The sequence below is a fragment of the Saccopteryx leptura genome, chromosome 3 (assembly GCF_036850995.1).
Source record: "Saccopteryx leptura isolate mSacLep1 chromosome 3, mSacLep1_pri_phased_curated, whole genome shotgun sequence".
Taxonomy (NCBI): Eukaryota; Metazoa; Chordata; class Mammalia; order Chiroptera; family Emballonuridae; genus Saccopteryx; species Saccopteryx leptura.
The window spans coordinates 4,383,503-4,399,984 of NC_089505.1; the positions used below are offsets into that span (position 1 = coordinate 4,383,503).

Here is a 16,482-nt window from a genome sequence, read left to right on the forward strand (position 1 = left end):
CCTCACGGCTGACCCCACTGTCCCCGGGAGCTCCTTCTCGGAGGGCCAAGCGTGACCCCCCGGGCAGGTGGTTCTCACCACAGGACCAGCCCCAGCCCCGTGGTCTGCAGTGGGGTCCCATGGGCGCTGCAGAAGGCCTGAGCGTCCTGCCAGCTCCCCGGGCGCCACGCCCCCAAGATGGTAGCCATGGGGAGAACACTTTCGAGTTCTTGTCACGCTTTCTAAGACAGAGCCTTCTCAACTAGACAGGTTGCTTTGGACTTTATTCTGCCTCCCAAGTGCGTGGCACCCCATGCCCATGTGGTCTTCAACAACTACTCTCGGGGTGGTAAGGTAGTGAATGTTAGATTCAGGGAGTACTGGGGCTGCCAAAGAGTGTAACTATTGAAGGAACAGGGAGTGCTGCAAAGAGTGTAACTATTGCAGGAACAGTAAGTGCTGATATGGCTCCTGTGAGGCTGGGAACAAAGAAGGTCAGAGACCCTTATCAGAAGTTTAGGTTTGAAATTCGCCACTAAGCTAAAACCAGCCCCTGTTGCTATGCTGCGTGTGACCTCCCTAGGCAATAGCTAAACTGCCACATCTGCTTCTGTACTATGCTTGCTCACTTAGGATATATAAGGGCCTGGCTGTAAGCTCCAGGTGCGGCTTCCGTTTGCAGCTCCTTGTGGGCACGGTGTCTCCGGACATCTCAGGAGTTCGCCCCTGTGCAGGTTAAACTGGCCAATAAAGTAACATCTTAACTCCTGAAAGTCTCCGACGTTTGTTCTCATACCCAGTGAATGCTACAGTGAACTCACGGGATTGCTCAGATGACGCCATGTAACACAACTGTGCGACTTCCAACACAACGAGCATGTAACACGACTGTGCGACTTCCAACACAACGGACGCCAGGTAGACTTTCAGCTGGAAAACGATCCGTAGCACAGCCTTTGGGTGAGATTCCTTTGATATTTACGATGACTTCAAATATAGCTGATTGTAAGTAGACTTTCAGCTGGAAAGTGAGTCATCCCACACGCAGCCTTGGGGTATAATTCTTTTTGATATTTAAGACGGCTGCTATAATTTAGGTAATCAATAATTTTGATATGAGGCCAAATATGGAGTCTATTTTAAAAAAATAAAAAAAAGATTCCCTAGCTTTAAAGATATAACCATTGCCTTTGTACCATGTAGGCCATAACGAAAAGCAATCATTTGCTGTGATGAAGCCCTTACTGTCCACACTGCAAATTTTGTTTATTGGCACTCAAAATATAAATTGCCCCCTCCTTCCAAAAACGAGTGCACTGGCTTAGATAACACAGGAAGGACAAGAGGGAAGGAGGACTGGGCGGGGCCATGGTCCCCAAGACCGTGCAGGTGAAGGGAAGGTGTGTCCTCCGAGTGCCGCCGCTGTCCTGGGGCACAGGATTCTAACAAGGCGGGCGGGAGAAACACAGCCCAGGGCCTAAACGTGCAGGGAGGGCCGTCCTGGTGTAGCGATTTCAGAAAAGCCCGCGTCAGCAGCGCCCGGCTGTGCAGAGTGGTGAGGAAGTTGTCCGAAATGCAGAGGCGTCCCGGACACTAGACCCCTGCTCTTGACTGAGTAACAGGCGTCTTCCAATGGCGCTGCGGCCGTCTGGATGAAACACCCCTCAAGTCCCCTCCTCCACACCCTCTGCCCTGGGCAAACCCTGGTTACTGTTGCTGAGTCCCGGGCAAACCCTGGTTACTGTTGCTGAGTCCTGGGCAAACCCTGGTTACTGTTGCTGAGTCCTGGGCAAACCCTGGTTACTGTTGCTGAGTCCCGGGCAAACCCCGGTTACTGTTGCTGAGTCCCGGGCAAACCCCGGTTACTGTTGCTGAGTCCTGGGCAAACCCTGGCTACTGTTGCTGAGTCCTGGGCAAACCCTGGTTACTGTTGCTGAGTCCTGGGCAAACCCTGGTTACTGTTGCTGAGTCCTGGCTATCTCCAGCTTAGGAGAGAGGCTCCCCTGGGTCAGGGACAGGAAACGTCCTGGTTACAGAAAGGGATGATTGTGGTGATTAGTCAAGACGTCAGTCTTCTGATGAATGCGTAAGCTGGCCATCTCCCATTCTGTCCAGTAACTGATACAATGCGGAGTCTGACCCTACTCTGGTGAGAGCAGGGATTGAAGTCACCGTGCCCCTCTCCCCGCGAGCCCGCTCCTGCCCTCTGGTCTTACTGATGCCTTCGGCTTCCGTGTTCATACTTCTTCTCCATTAAAACTCCAAAGGCGCCCTGGCCGGTTGGCTCAGTGGTAGAGCGTCGGCCTGGCGTGCGGAAGTCCCGGATTCGATTCCCGTCCAGGGCACACAGGAGAAGCGCCCATCTGCTTCTCCACCCCTCCCCCTCTCTTTCCTCTCTCTCTTCCCCTCCCGCAGCTGAGGCTCCATTGGAGCAAAGATGGCCCGGGCACTGGGGATGGCTCCTTGGCCTCTGCCCCAGGCGCTAGAGTGGCTCTGGTCGCAACAGAGCGACGCCCCGGAGGGGCAGAGCATCGCCCCCTGGTGGGCAGAGCGTCGCCCCTGGTGGGCGTGCCGGGTGGATCCCCGGGCGCATGTGGGAGTCTGTCTGACTGTCTCTCCCGTTTCTAGCTTCAGAAAAATACAAAAAAAAAAAAAAAAAAAAAAAACCTCCAAAGGCTACGATTACATCAGTACATCATGTTAGGGGCTTCCTGGCAGCCGAGGCGAAAGCTGAAACCTGTGTGATTACTTCTCCTGACCCGATGGAAGGGTCCTTTGGGGACTAGTATTAGGAAATAGAGGAAGACCTGATCACTTCCATTTCACACCCGAGTTTCAGGGAGAAAAGGACTTGTGACTCGCAGTTTCACACGGCTCCACTCAGGGGAGCACCGTTCTTCAGACGGGTTTTTTAGGAGATGAACCGGGTCCTCTCGGCCTTAACCCCAGGGCTCATCCTATCAGAGGAAGGGGTTGGAATTCACTTTAAGTCTTCGGAACACGTTAGCCCTGCGATCCTATTATGGGGGGGGGGGGTGTTTGCACACAAAAGTGGGCCCAGGAATTTGTTTCCAACCAGTTGTCTCAAATACAGAGAATATTTGCCCGTGCCAAAAATGATCTCAAAATTATGGGCATACCTACGGGAAGCCTAGAAAATCCTATTTGGCCCCCAAATGTCGCCATGACGGTGTCACTAGTAGCCAAGATGAAATGTCATGTTTCAGTCCCCGGACCTGGGCTTCTCCAGGCAGCTGTGTGAGGGTGTGTGGGGGTGTCCCCGAGGCCTGCTCTGGCCCTGCTCCAGAGTGGGGCTGGCATGCACCCCTCCTCTCTGCTGGACTGCAGTCAGGGCCCCTCTCAGGGTCCCGAGAGAACGCTGACCCAGGACCGGGAGACCACCCCTCCTCCCAGCCGCCTCCCGTCTGCCGGGAAGACGCCCCTCCGAGCCTCGGAAGTCGTGCCTGACGGTGCCAACAAGCCCGCCGCCAAGGCCGCGGTGGCTGGGAGTGGACAGCTGTTCTGTAAACCACTGAGCAGCCTCAGATCCAGGGCACCCTGGGCCGGGTGGCAGACCACATGGGGTTAGGTCACTGTGGCCGCTCCTGTGGCCGGGAGTGTCCCGACGTGGCCCTCCCCTCCCCGGCTCGCCCGGAGAACCCGTGACTCAGCGCCCGCTGACACTTCGGAGGCCTGGCCTGCCTTCCACCGCGGCTCCCTTACGTTTTCTTTGCCAGTGATTTGTTGCAATCTCTTCTGTTTACTTTGTTACCTTTCCTGACAAACATCGCCTCTTCTCCCAGGCCTGTCACTCTGTAACAATCCCCCGGCCCACCATCCCTCAGGACGGAGAGCCGCCCTCTCCCACACACGCGGTGGGGGAAACAGCCCACGTCTGCCGGCTTCCACGGGCAGCCGCTCGCCCCGTGTGGCAGCTGAGCCCCTGCAGAGATGGCGCTGTGACCAAGGAACGGGATTTCAATGTCATGGAATTATAATGAACCTCTATGATCATGGCCACGTAGGGGACGTGGCCACCCAGGAACGTAGGACGTTTCATTGGTTTCCACACTGGAATTGAATTTGACATTGGGATGGAATGTGCACGCGTTTGTGTGTGTGTGTGTCTGCGTGTGGTGTGCATGTCTGTCTGTCTGTCACTCCCTGGGGTCCTTTACACGGTGTCTGGAGAGCGGGCCTGCATGGCCTGTCCCCCACCACCCAGGCTGAAAAGAAATGCGCCGAGTTTGCCCCTACCGATGACAGCAACCCCCCACCTGGCTCTAAGGTGACCGCCATGTGCTGCTGGGAGGCCTCAGCCAGTCGTCCCCACCGCACATTAAAAAACAAAACAAGGCCCTGGCCGGTTAGCTCAGTGGTAGAGCGTCAGCCCGGTGTGTGGAGGTCCCAGGTTCAATTCCCGGCCAGGGCACACAGAAGAAGCGCCCATCTGCCTCTCCATCCTTCCCCCCTCCTTCCTCTCTGTCTCTCTCTTCCCCTCCCACAGCCAAGGCTCCATTGGAGCAAAGTTGGCCTGGGCGCTGAGGACGGCTCCATGGCCTCTGCCTCAGGCGCTAGAGTGGCTCTGGTCGCAACAGAGCGACGCCCCAGATGGGCAGAGCATCGCCCCCTGGTGGGCGTGCTGGGTGGATCCCGGTCGGGCGCATGCGGGAGTCTGTCTCTGCCTCTGCGCTTCTAACTTTGAAAAAATACAAAAAGAAAAACAACGATAACAAAGCGCAAACCCTCTTGTCACCCACGGCCCCACCAGCGACCGGTCGTCCCACCTCTTGGTCCTGTAAGTTGACACTTACTAGAGGGGACATCTCTGCGTTTACTGTCCCCACCGCCCTTATCCTGCGCTGGGTCCCCTCCTTCCTCTCACCTGTGGTGGCATCTCCATGTCCCGTCCCGCGTCCTAAGCTCTGGGGCGGCAGCACGTAGGACATCGCCCTCTCTAGGGGATCCCCTCCAGGACAGTGATTGCAAACGCTTGGCAGCGCGTATGTCATCGCCCTCTCTAGGGGATCTCCTCCAGGACAGTGATCGCAAACACCACCCTCCTCGGGCTCCCATTGTCCCCTCTGCACCGGACTGCCACACTGGATTGTCTACTCAACACCTTTCAGATGTCTGCCTAAGAGGCTCCTCGCTCCGACACACGTCTCTCCGCAAACCTGCCCCTTCCCTGCTCTTTCCAGCGTCATCGACGGGACCCAGGGTGAAACTCCAACCCAGACCAGTCCATGAGATACAGTTCTTCTCTCTCTTTCTGTGCACCTTCCCTCCGACCCGCCAGCAAGCTCCGCCAGCCGGGTTTCCGCCACGGCGCCCTGAGGCCATGCGTTGGCTCCTGTCTTTTCCTTCCCCACCTAGAAGGTGAGCCCCATGGAGCTGGGAGGATTGCTCCATGATGCTAACCGCAGCTCCAGGACCAAGAGTGAAACCAGCACATAGCAGGAGCCACAGGGTATTTATAAGAGCAATGAATCACCCCCACCGCTGGAGGACCACTCAGCTCAACGGAGCCCTCCACTGGCCCCGAGCAGAGTCCCTCCAGCTTTCATTAACATACAGAGACAGACAGCTTGGGGGCCACAAGCGCTCCCCTATTGTAACCACACCTCCCTGTACAGACTGATCGCTCTTAGAGATGATCACTCCCTTCCCGATGTGAGAAACAGAGAGATGTGCGTGTTTTCCCTTTTAGAAACTTTGTGTCCAAGGTTCTAATCGTCACATTTCACTAAAAAAAAAAAATTTTATTTTTCAAATAGAACAGGAACTCTTTGCCAGATACCTTGTTCAGCCCTAGAAGCTACCAGAGAAAAGAAATGTATTTAAAACAAGGTGTCTGACCTAACCTCAAAAATAGATTTAAAAAGATTTTTTTAAAAAATATCTCAGTCAAATAAGTCCTCAAAATCAGAAAAATAGGGCCCTGGCTGGTTGGCTTAGTGGTAGAGCAAAATTGTCCTGGCATGTGGAAGTCCCGGGTTCGATTCCTGGCCAGGGCACACAGAAGAAGCGCCCATCTGCTTCTCCACCCCTCCCCCTCTCCTTCCTCTCTGTCTCTCTCTTCCCCTCCCGCAGCCAAGGCTCCATTGGAGCAAAGTTTGCCCGGGTGCTGAGGATGGCTCCATGGCCTCTGCCTCAGGTCCTAGAATGGCTCTGATTGCAACAAAGCAACGCCCCAGAGGAGCAGAGCATCGCCCCTTGGTGGGCGTGCCGGGTGGATCCCGGTCAGGCACGTGCGGGAGTCTGTCTCACTGCCTCCCTGCTTCTAACTTCGGAAAAAATACAAAAAACATAAAACAACAAAATTAGAAAAAGTAGGAGAGAAACAAAGCCATCCAGGTATTTCCGAGAACTCACGTAAGGCTGCGTCTATACATCTGGGTGCTGTGCGAACACGGACAATCCCTCAGCTTTTCCAAGCATGGACAGCGTGCTCCGCCCACCCCCGACCAGCCCTGCTCAGGACAAGGACAGATGGTCAGAGGGGGGCAGGAGCAGTCAGGGGAAGGGGAGTGTCACGTCAGCGACTCTCCGGTACCTGTGGCATTGCAGGAGTCCAGGCTGCCGTCGGCCGGGTCATTGCTCATCTGCTCCCGGGAGTCTGTCCTGCTTCTCAGGGTCAGCAACGTGGGTCCTCTGCTCCCACTCTTAAGAGGGAAGGGGAGGCAGCTTCCTGCAGAGAATAAGAGGACATGGTATTAATGTCAGCTGCTCCTGCAATGTCCCCTTGGCAGCAGGGAGAGTCCCCCCACCCCGAGTCTCTGATCACAGAGAGCTCCACCACAGACATAAGAGAGTGTGACCAGGGGCTGCCATTGTCCCCCAATGTAGGACACACACACACACAGACACACAGACCCGACCACAGACTCAGAACCGCAACGGCCAGAAATGGACACTGGCCAGAACTCCCTGCTTCAGACCCGGTTGTGGACGCTGAGCATCGCTATTGGACAGGCTTTGAGAGTTAGATTTCACATGGAGGATTTCTGAAGGGGGTTCCAGGTCAGCCCGCACCGTCCAGCACCTCTAACCAGGCTGAAAATGTAGGGGATGTGGGTGTGAGTGTGAGTGTGAGTGTGTGTGCGGGCATGTCGCTGGGGTGGGCGACCAGACGGAAACGCGAGGAGCCGGGCAGGGCGGTGAGCTGGACGTCCAGCCGCGCTACCACGCTCCTTAGGATAACCCGGAATTGTGCCGGGCCCTTTAGCCGACCTGCGGGTCTCAAACGCACTCTGGGACACGGCGGTGTCTGGTGGGATGTTGTCTGTCGCCCATTATAACAGCCTGTCACATCAACAGCCTGATGCGCGAGGGCGCCGGTCAGTTCTGGTCCACCTCTGGGGACTGATCCGTGAGCGTCTGATCCCCCAGACCAGGGACACCCTTCAGAGGGGTTTACTACGTGAAGGAAACAGCAACATGGCCAGCTCCACAGGTGGCCCCTGTCTGTCCTCCCCCCCCCCGGCCTCTACTGCTGGTCACCCTGGAGGATTTGTGATCAGAATCAAGGTGGGGGAGTGTAGACACATTGTTTCCGTGGGGAAGCAAGTGGGCTGCAAGCAAGGTGGGCCAGCCGGAAGACTGTGCTCTGCACGGTGGTGTGGAGAAGGCAGAAGATTGGGGCAATTCTTTCCGGTGCTGGGGGCTGGGCGTTGGAGGGGCCTGCCATCGGTAAGGACTCGAAGGTGAGCTGAATGCTGCTGCTAGAACAATGGTAACATTTCCTGGGTGGACGCTTCCCGAGAGGACACTAGCAGAATGCCTCCCAGGGCCGGGAGCAGGGCAGTCCTCACAGGTACAGACCGGGATGTGTCTCTGTCCCCACTCCCTGACGAAGGCTGTGTGTGTGTGCTGCCAGGTCTGGCCTGAGGCTCACTTCATCCCCGAGGACCCCAGGGAGTGAGGGCGGAGGAGAGGTGCCCTGACCCTTCACGCGGCGCTAGCTAGGGCTGGGGGCAGCGCCCCTGAAAAACCGGACGGTGACCAAATACGTCAGTGACTCAGGTGAGCTGGCGACTCCAGCTCTTCTCAGACCTACCGCAGCTCCCCCATTGCAGTAACCAGGAATTTCAATACTAACACAGGAGGTGGGCGTTCCCTTTCCTTAAAAACAAATCCCCCTTCATTTGCAACCCGAGAAGCTCTCTAGAGAGAGGGAGCGAGGGGATGGAGTGCCAGAGACCCCGTGGGAATTGCCCACGACCCTGAGTGGTCCCACGAGGGAATGAGGTCGCAGCCAGCCAGGCTGGAGAGAACCCTGTGTCTAGACCCACACCCTCAGGGACCCAGGGTGTCAGCGAAAGCGAGGAGCAACACGGGCACCCAGACTCTGGGAACCACACTTCCCAGGTGCCTCCTGCCCCCAGGGCACCCGAGAGGTGAGTTCACAGCAGCTGTGCTGATCTGGTCGCTGGTCGGGAACAGCTGAGAGGCTGAGAGCACCCTGCCTGTTACTGTCCTCCATGAAGACGGCACTTGTGCCTGTGAGGGAACAACCGCGGGGGCTCTACCAGGAGGAATCAATCTCTTCAGGGTCAACGCGGGGCTTTGCTGAGAAGTGCCGGGGTCTTCCGGTCAAGATGGTGGCGCAGGCAAAGGCGGTACTCACACCTCCCACGACCACGTCAAAATCAGAACTGAACGATAGGACACCCGTCGTTCAGGACCACCTGAAGTCTGGCTGAAGGAAGTCCCACAACTAGGGAACGAAAGAAGCCACACCGAGGCTGGTAGAGGGGCGGAGACCCAGAACGGGCTGGTCCCACACCCACGTGGGGCAGATAAAAATCGGGAGGGAGGCCCTGGCCGGTTGGCTCAGTGGTAGAGCGTCAGCCTGGCGTGCGGAAGTCCCAGGTTCGATTCCGGCCAGGGCACACAGGAGAAGCACCCATCTGCTTCTCTACCCCTCCCCCTCTCCTTCCTCTCTGTCTCTCTCTTCCCCTCCCGCAGCCGAGGCTCCACTGGAGCAAAAGTTGGCCCGGGCGTTGAGGATGGCTCCATGGCCTCTGCCTCAGGCGCTAGAGTGGCTCTGGTCGCAACAGAATGATGCCCCAGATGGGCAGAGCATCCCCCTGGTGGGCATGCCGGGTGGATCCCGGTCAGGTGCATGCGGGAGTCTGTCTGACTGCCTCCACGTTTCCAGCTTCAGAAAAATACAAAAAAATAAAAATTATAGTAAAAAAAAAAAAATCGGGAGGGACATCTCCGCAGGGCAGATTCCCCTGGGGAGCGAGGGTCCCAGCCCCACACCAGACCCCCCAGCCCAGGGCTCCAGGGCCAGGAAGAGAAGCCCCACAACTCTGGCTGTAAAATCCAGCAGGGACTGTGGCTGGGTGAGAGGGAGGCTGCGGCAGCCCCAGGCGTCCTCTTAAAGGGCCCGCACCTGGTCTCACGTCCTCTGAGCTCCAGGGCTGAGGCAGCAGCTCGAAAGGCACCAGGGACATGTGGGGGGAACGGGATTGTCTGGCATCAGGACGAGAGCTAGAGGGGCAGCTTTCTCCCAGACAGAAGTGCGGGCACAGGCCCTTGTTCCTTTGATGAGACTGCCCAATGCAAAGCCAGCAGGCGGGCACCATATCGGAGTCTCCACCAACCTGGCTGACCCTGATCCCGCCCACCCTGCTGACACCCTGAGACCCCTGCCCCTACGCAACCTGCAGACCCACCCCAGCCGTTTCAAGTAGCTTTTTCTTTATACAAATGACCTCTCTGGGCTCGTGAGCTGAACTTTTAAAGAAATCTCTCGAATGAGCGGCGTCTGGCCTCAGCACGCCCCGTCCCTCGCTCTCACTGAGTGGCCCCAGGCCTCAGCACGCCCCGTCCCTCGCTCTCACTGAGTGGCCCCAGGCCGGCACCCGCAGCAGCTGGCCTCAGTTCCCAGCGGGGCCTTACCCGGGCACCCCCAAGTCCAGCACATGCAGCAGCTGCCATTTGCCTTCCCCTAATGCTTAGGGGCCTCAGTCATTTTTGCATGTGCTTATTGGACATGTGTAGACGTCTGTTTTCCTTTGGTTTAAATGTCTGTTCAGATCCTTGGCTCGTTTTTTAACTGAGCCAAGGGGCTGGGGGGTATTTTTGGGTGGTGTCGAGTTGTGCTGCGGACAACAACCCCAGGTCAGAGGTGTGACTTTTCAGCACTTGCTACCACTCCGTGGGGTCGCCTCTGTACCCCATGAGCTGTGTTCCTTGATGCATAGCGTTTTTAATTTGACGAAGTCCCACAGGTCCTCTTGTCTTTTGCTGCCTGTGCTTTCAGATCCAATAAATCACTGGCCAGTCCAGTGTCCTGAAGCGTCTCCCCTCTATTGTCTTTTAAGACACACAGTCTTGAAATATCTGATGCCCAGGTATCTTTTGGCAGGGAGCGACTGTGTGGTGTCGTCACCCAAATGTAGGAAAAGGGGGACCGTGACACAGGGGGAGCTGCAAAGGGACCCCTCAAGATGACGATGATAGCAGCTACCGGGACAGCAGGTGTGAGCAGAGCTGAGGTGTGACAGAGAGCACTCCCAGAGAGGGGGACCCCGCGGTGTTTAGACACAGTGCTCGAAATGCGTTTGGAACAGACTGCTGTCAGCTGTGACGAAAGTGAGAGCAATTTGGAAACACAAACAGAGGTAGAGCCGAGAAACTAAGCCGCTGAAAGCAAGGCTAATATTAATCGCGGGGAAGATAAAGGTTGTAAGGGAGGAAATATGGAATCCGAGGACCCTACGAAGGTTCAGGCTTTTAGGTTTATCTACACTTCTGCAATTTCAGTTCGCCCACGGTCACGGCCACGCCAGCTGACTCGGAGACCGGAGCCCCTGCTTTGAGGCATGGAGCCCGGGCAGCGCACGTGGCTGCCTGAGGACGGAGCCCCTGCTTTGAGGCATGGAGCCCGGGCAGCGCACATGGCTGACTCGGAGAACGGAGCCCCTGCTTTGAGGCATGGAGCCCGGGCAGCGCACATGGCTGACTCGGAGACCGGAGCCCCTGCTTTGAGGCATGGAGCCCGGGCAGCGCACGTGGCTGCCTGAGGACGGAGCCCCTGCTTTGAGGCATGGAGCCCGGGCAGCGCACGTGGTTGGCTGAGGACAGAATGGGCTGGATTTCAGCACCAAACCTGAGCGGTGGGCCCCAAGCAACCTGGAAACCTCACAGCAGCCCTGCCCTAGGAAGGAGGCACCACTAGTCCAATGGTGTAAAAAAAAAGGAAAGAAAAAAAATACAAAAGGGAATGAGGCAAACCCACCGGAAATATTCCTAAGATCAAGTGTCATATCCTAAAATGCTCTACAAGGTCTTTTTAAACTTCTGGTTTGAATGTGAATACCAATAATCAGTAATCTGCTAGCCCTGGCTGGTTGGCTCAGCAGTAGAGCATTGGCCTGGCATGTGGAAGTCCTGGGTTCGATTCCCGGCCAGGGCACACAGGAGAAGCGCCCATCTGCTTCTCCACTCCTCCCCCTCTCCTTCCTCTCTGTCTCTCTCTTCCCCTCCCGCAGCCAAGGCTCCACTGGAGCAAAGATGGCCCGGGCGCTGAGGATGGCTCTGTGGCCTCTGCCTCAGGTGCTAGAATGGCTCTGGTTGCAACAGAGCGATGCCCCAGATGGGCAGAGCATCGCCCCCTGGTGGGCATGCCGGGTGGATCCCGGTTGGGCGCATGCGGGAGTCTGTCTCTCTGCCTCCCTGCTTCTAACTTCAGAAAAATACTAAATAAATAAATAAATAGAATCAATACTCTGCTGAAATCAATACCAGTCAGTCTACCAGTCCAACACACACCCCTGAATCACACAGAGTGGGTTGACCTGGACAGACAGTGATTTCGCGAAGCTTGCCGGCTTCCACTGCGGACGCCTCAGTGAGCGATAAGAGGAGACGGTGAAGAGGGCAGGGGGTTGTGGTGCAACTTCAGGGAGCAGAAATGGAAGGCGGTCCCCAGATCCTCTGCTGTGGCCCTGCCACTTACGCAGTGCTGTTCTCTGACCCGAGGTCTAAGGAGGTCCCTGACCACGGTCGGTCGCACAGAATCTCGCGCATGGCGAGGGGCGGCCACACGGAGAGTGTGGCGAATGGCTACCTGTCACTCGTCTTAGAAATTACGGCGTCATTCAGAAGAGTAGCACTGTTAGAGCTTTTACTGTAAAGGGTTAACAAGAATACAATAGAGAGAGAGAGAGACTGACTCATCGTAGAGAAGGGCTTTCTGATTCACGTTGAGCCCTTCAAACACTCAATGTGTTTCTGCACCGGAGGGATGAGAAGTCGGCCCCTGTGGCGTGGGACAAGAGGAGGGCACTGTCACAAGAGCTCTCCTGGCCTGGCAGGCGGGGCCCCGCTTCCTGGGGGGACCGGTTTCATGACTCAGTGCGTTTCCGCACTTCCCCAGAAGAGCACACCTCAGAAACCTCTGAACTGGGTGTCTGGAACACAAGGATTTCATTCCCCCGCCCAGCGCATTACCCCTTCACTTGAGAAACGCCGCCTCGATCGCTTCTTATGGGCTTCAAGGTGGTTGATATATCGGGTGTGACTTCAGACCCGGGGGGATTTCCCCAGAAGGACGGCGGACTTGAACTCCGGCGCTGCCCGGGAGAGCTCGCTCGCGCTGAGGTTTCTAGTTCCTGCCCGAACGCTAAGTGCCACTTACGGGCTCTGACGTCGTAAGTGGTTCCAGATCCCATCAGTGAGTGGCCCGCAAAGAATAAAAAAGCAATGGAATCCAGATGGTTCTTCTGGTAAACAGTTCTTTTGTAGGAAAAGTAAACAGAGCAGGAAGGATGCTCACTGATCCCTCACCCCCACGCAAGACATTTATTTAAATATGAGGTCCCTGGGCCTTTGCACCCAGTGACCATGCAGTCCTCATTTGCAAGTTCACTGGCCTTCAGGTATCACCCATTTTCACATATTCTTGCTTTCTTTTATTTTTTAAAAATAATTTGATTGTAATGTTTTAAACGGCACAAAGGGAATGTAGCCTCTAGAACACTGGTTCTCAGCCTGTGGGTCGCGACCCCGGCTGGTCGCCTAAAGCCATCGGAAAATACATAATGCATATCAGGTATTTACATTCCGAAGCATAACTGTAGCAAAACTACAGTTATGAAGTAGCCACCCAAATTATTTTTTGGTTTGGGGTCACCGCAACATGAGGAACTATATTGCGGGGTCACGGCACTGGAAAGGTTGAGAACCGCTGCTCTAAGACAATACTGATATATAAATTAAGAGAGGCAAAGGCTTTCATAAAACTCCTAAAGTTGCTAAACATTCCCTCTGAGAACGACTTCTTAGGACAATCTTGGCCCATCTCACTACAAATCATTGCTGTTGCAATTACGGAGTTCACGGTGTTACACTGTATCCCGGACCTCAGGATTCCAAGGTGAGTTCTTACATAGGCGCTAAACCACAGAGCTGTCTATGTAATCACATATATTTTTTCCATAAGAAGAATTTACACATGTATTGAATACATCAGGTGACTCCACCTAATTAACCTCATCTCGGTGTTAGATACACTTCACGGTAAACAGTCTCCAGGCGCGGCCTGAGGGGGCCTCCCTTCCGCCCAACCCTGTGCCACTTGTACGCCGTGACGAGATGACACAGTTTCAGGGGGTCCGTTTTAACTCACATTCACACCAGAGCCATAGCAGGTAAGGTCCTGTCCATACCTGGGGCCGCTGGGGACACGCACGGAGTTCAGACACGCACGGAGTTCAGACTCTTTACCGCTACGGAGCTCCTTAAAGAAAGGATGTGAAGAGCTCACACCCTGTTCACCCTTTGCAGGTAAAACAACATGGCCTACCGGGGTTACGAATTCTTTTATAGACTGTGAGCCAAAACAAGTAACTGTGTACTGTTTCCCCCTAGAAGCCTAATTTGCACAGCACTTCTTTTATTTTTAATTCATCATCATAACAGTTGCTCTCCATTCGGTGTAACCAAAATGCGAACACATCCCTGGGCACCGTCAGCCCTGGAGGACAAGACTGAGGGACAGGCCTCGCCCGCGGGTGCCTGGCTGCGGACGGTCCAGCAGGGGCTGCGGACGGTCCAGCCGGGGCAGCGGACGGTCCAGCCGGGGCTGCGGACGGTCCAGCCGGGGCAGCAGACTGTCCAGCCGGGGCAGCGGACGGTCCAGCCGGGGCTGCGGACGGTCCAGCCGGGGCTGCGGACGGTCCAGCCGGGGCAGAGGACGGTCCAGCCGGGGCTGCGGACGGTCCAGCCGGGGCAGCGGACTGTCCAGCCGGGGCAGCGGACGGTCCAGCCGGGGCAGCGGACGGTCCAGCCCGGGCTGCGGACGGTCCAGCTGGGGCTGCGGACGGTCCAGCCGGGGCAGCGGACGGTCCAGCCGGGGCTGCGGACGGTCCAGCCGGGGCAGCAGACGGACTCAGCTCATTACTCCGCAGCAGACAGGTGAGAGGCGCGGTCACGAGGACCGCGTCGGGTCAGGGGAGGTGTGACCCCGGCCGGCAAGGCTGCAGAACTCTGACCGAGTCACAGCTACGATTCTGCCGTGTGTGGCAGACACTCCCCAGTGACATCCTGTCTGCCCTTTTCCTCCTGCCCCTGAGCGTGATCTCTCTCCTTGCGTTCTCAGGAGCCGGGGGGAGCGAGTTTGCTGTCCAGTACATAACGATCTCTGGGTCCTTGACACCACGTGACATGCCCTGCAGAGACAGAGGGCTTCCTCTGTCTTGTCTCCCATGAGACGCCCCTGTGCCCGTGCTCAGCACGGGGACTAGCTCACGACACGCAGGCAGGAAGTCGGGAAGCAGCGACTCCAAGCCGTGGCCGTCACGTGTAGGCGTGCGTGAGCCCTGGCTCCCACGGGGAGAGACCAGAGCGCAGTTTGCTCCTCTGCTCAGGAGTCTCCACTTTCACCTCCACGTTCTAGAAGCGCAGGGCAATGAACACCCCCCCAGACCACCACCTTTCCCAGAGAAGTGACGTAGGACAGGAATGGAAACCATCTCTCTCTGAGCTCTGTTCACAACCCGGAGGCTGGTTCTGTTCAGCTGCCTCTGGGTCTGATTCCATAAACAGTTTTCAGCCAGTTTGGGAGGTGTGGGAACAAGGAAAGAACAAAATAAAGGTCGGGTTGTCTCTCCATTTTCCCTGCGAGGTTTGTCTGTGAGTTTTACTCAGATAATAAAAGCTCTCTCTGAGAACCTCACCGCCCTGAGAACTGTACTCCTTGCCGCACGCGAACCATCCCAGAACCAGGCCGTTCAGGGTTCTCTGTGGACGCAGTGGGTGCAGGCTGGTATCAAGCAGACCATCAAAGCAGAGAGGGAGGGTTGAGTGTTGGTCAGTTAATGGCTACGTATAAATCAGCTTTGTTTGGGCACATACTGGGAACATTCAATGCCAGGAGACTTTGCCATATATGTAGACACCCTGCGAAACTAGGGACTTGAGGTCAACTGACAGAATTATGATGTTGCAATTGGAAAAGACAGTGGAAGTCACATCGTCTCACCCCCCAGGGGCTTGGAGTTTGTCATCTATAAAACGAGGCTACAAAGTCTTTCCCGCTCTCCTCCGGGTCATGTTGAGACTAAGAGCATCCCAGATGGGACGCGTGCTGAGAAAGAGAGAAAAGCTGTACAAAGGCAAAGTTACATTACTTCTCCGTAGGGTCGTCGTTCTGGTAGACCCGTCGGTAAACAGTTGGACCGCTCGCAGAAGATCAGCTGAAGGTCAGGCCGGCCGGCAGTTGGGTCTGCGCCCTCCTGAAATGAGTATGTGCTTCTGTCTGACATTCCTCGTGAGGTCCACTTAGCCCTTTGTGCGTGTCCAAGGGTGATTTCCAAGTTTCTTTAATCACGCCGACCGGGTCCCTGAAAGTCCTCTAAGATCTGTCCACCAGGGTGGAGAAACAGACATTTGCTACGATTTCCACAGTCCCTGGGAGACGCCTCTGCTCAAACGCGGTTTACCGCACTGGCCACCGGCGAGGCGGGAGGGAATGCCAAGCGCACAGCCGAGCGCGGTCAAGCAGGGGCGCACTCGCCAGGCAGGAGACCCTCTGACCGTCTGCCAGGCGACCTCTGATGCCAGGTCGCCCTCCTCGCGAGAGGAGAGGCAGGTCCGCTCCCCACAGATGCAGAGGACCCGGACCTCGGAGGTGTTTCACTAAAGATCATGTCCCTGCAGGGAGTAACATGCAGAGTTCATGAGACCTGCACGTCCCATGTGAGGAGCGGGGACAGCGTACCTGAGAGCTCACGGCTGTTTTCAACTCTTTCTTCTGCAGTGTCATTGCCTTGGGCGCATACTGTGCAGACCTACCACTTGTCTCTCCGTTGCAGTATGGACGGGAAGACCTCCCGACCCCCACCTGTTGACTCCCTCACTCTTCTGTCCCTGCCTCCTTCATCTTCTGTTACTTTTCATAAAAACACACTCTCTCTACTACCACTGACCACGGAGATGTGCCCAGTCTGTCATTTCCAGCTCCACGCCACCACCTGCAAACATTCA

At 56.1% G+C, this 16,482-nt stretch overlaps 1 protein-coding gene across 1 annotated transcript in view; it reads right to left on the reverse strand.

Moving 5' to 3' along the window:
* Nucleotides 1-16,482, reverse strand: part of PDE10A (phosphodiesterase 10A) — a 415,008-nt gene that overhangs the window by 237,048 nt on the left and 161,478 nt on the right. The window contains exon 2 of the mRNA XM_066372810.1: nucleotides 6,536-6,670. Within this exon, the coding sequence (XP_066228907.1) occupies nucleotides 6,536-6,670 (135 nt within the window). The remainder of the gene's footprint in view (nucleotides 1-6,535; nucleotides 6,671-16,482) is intronic.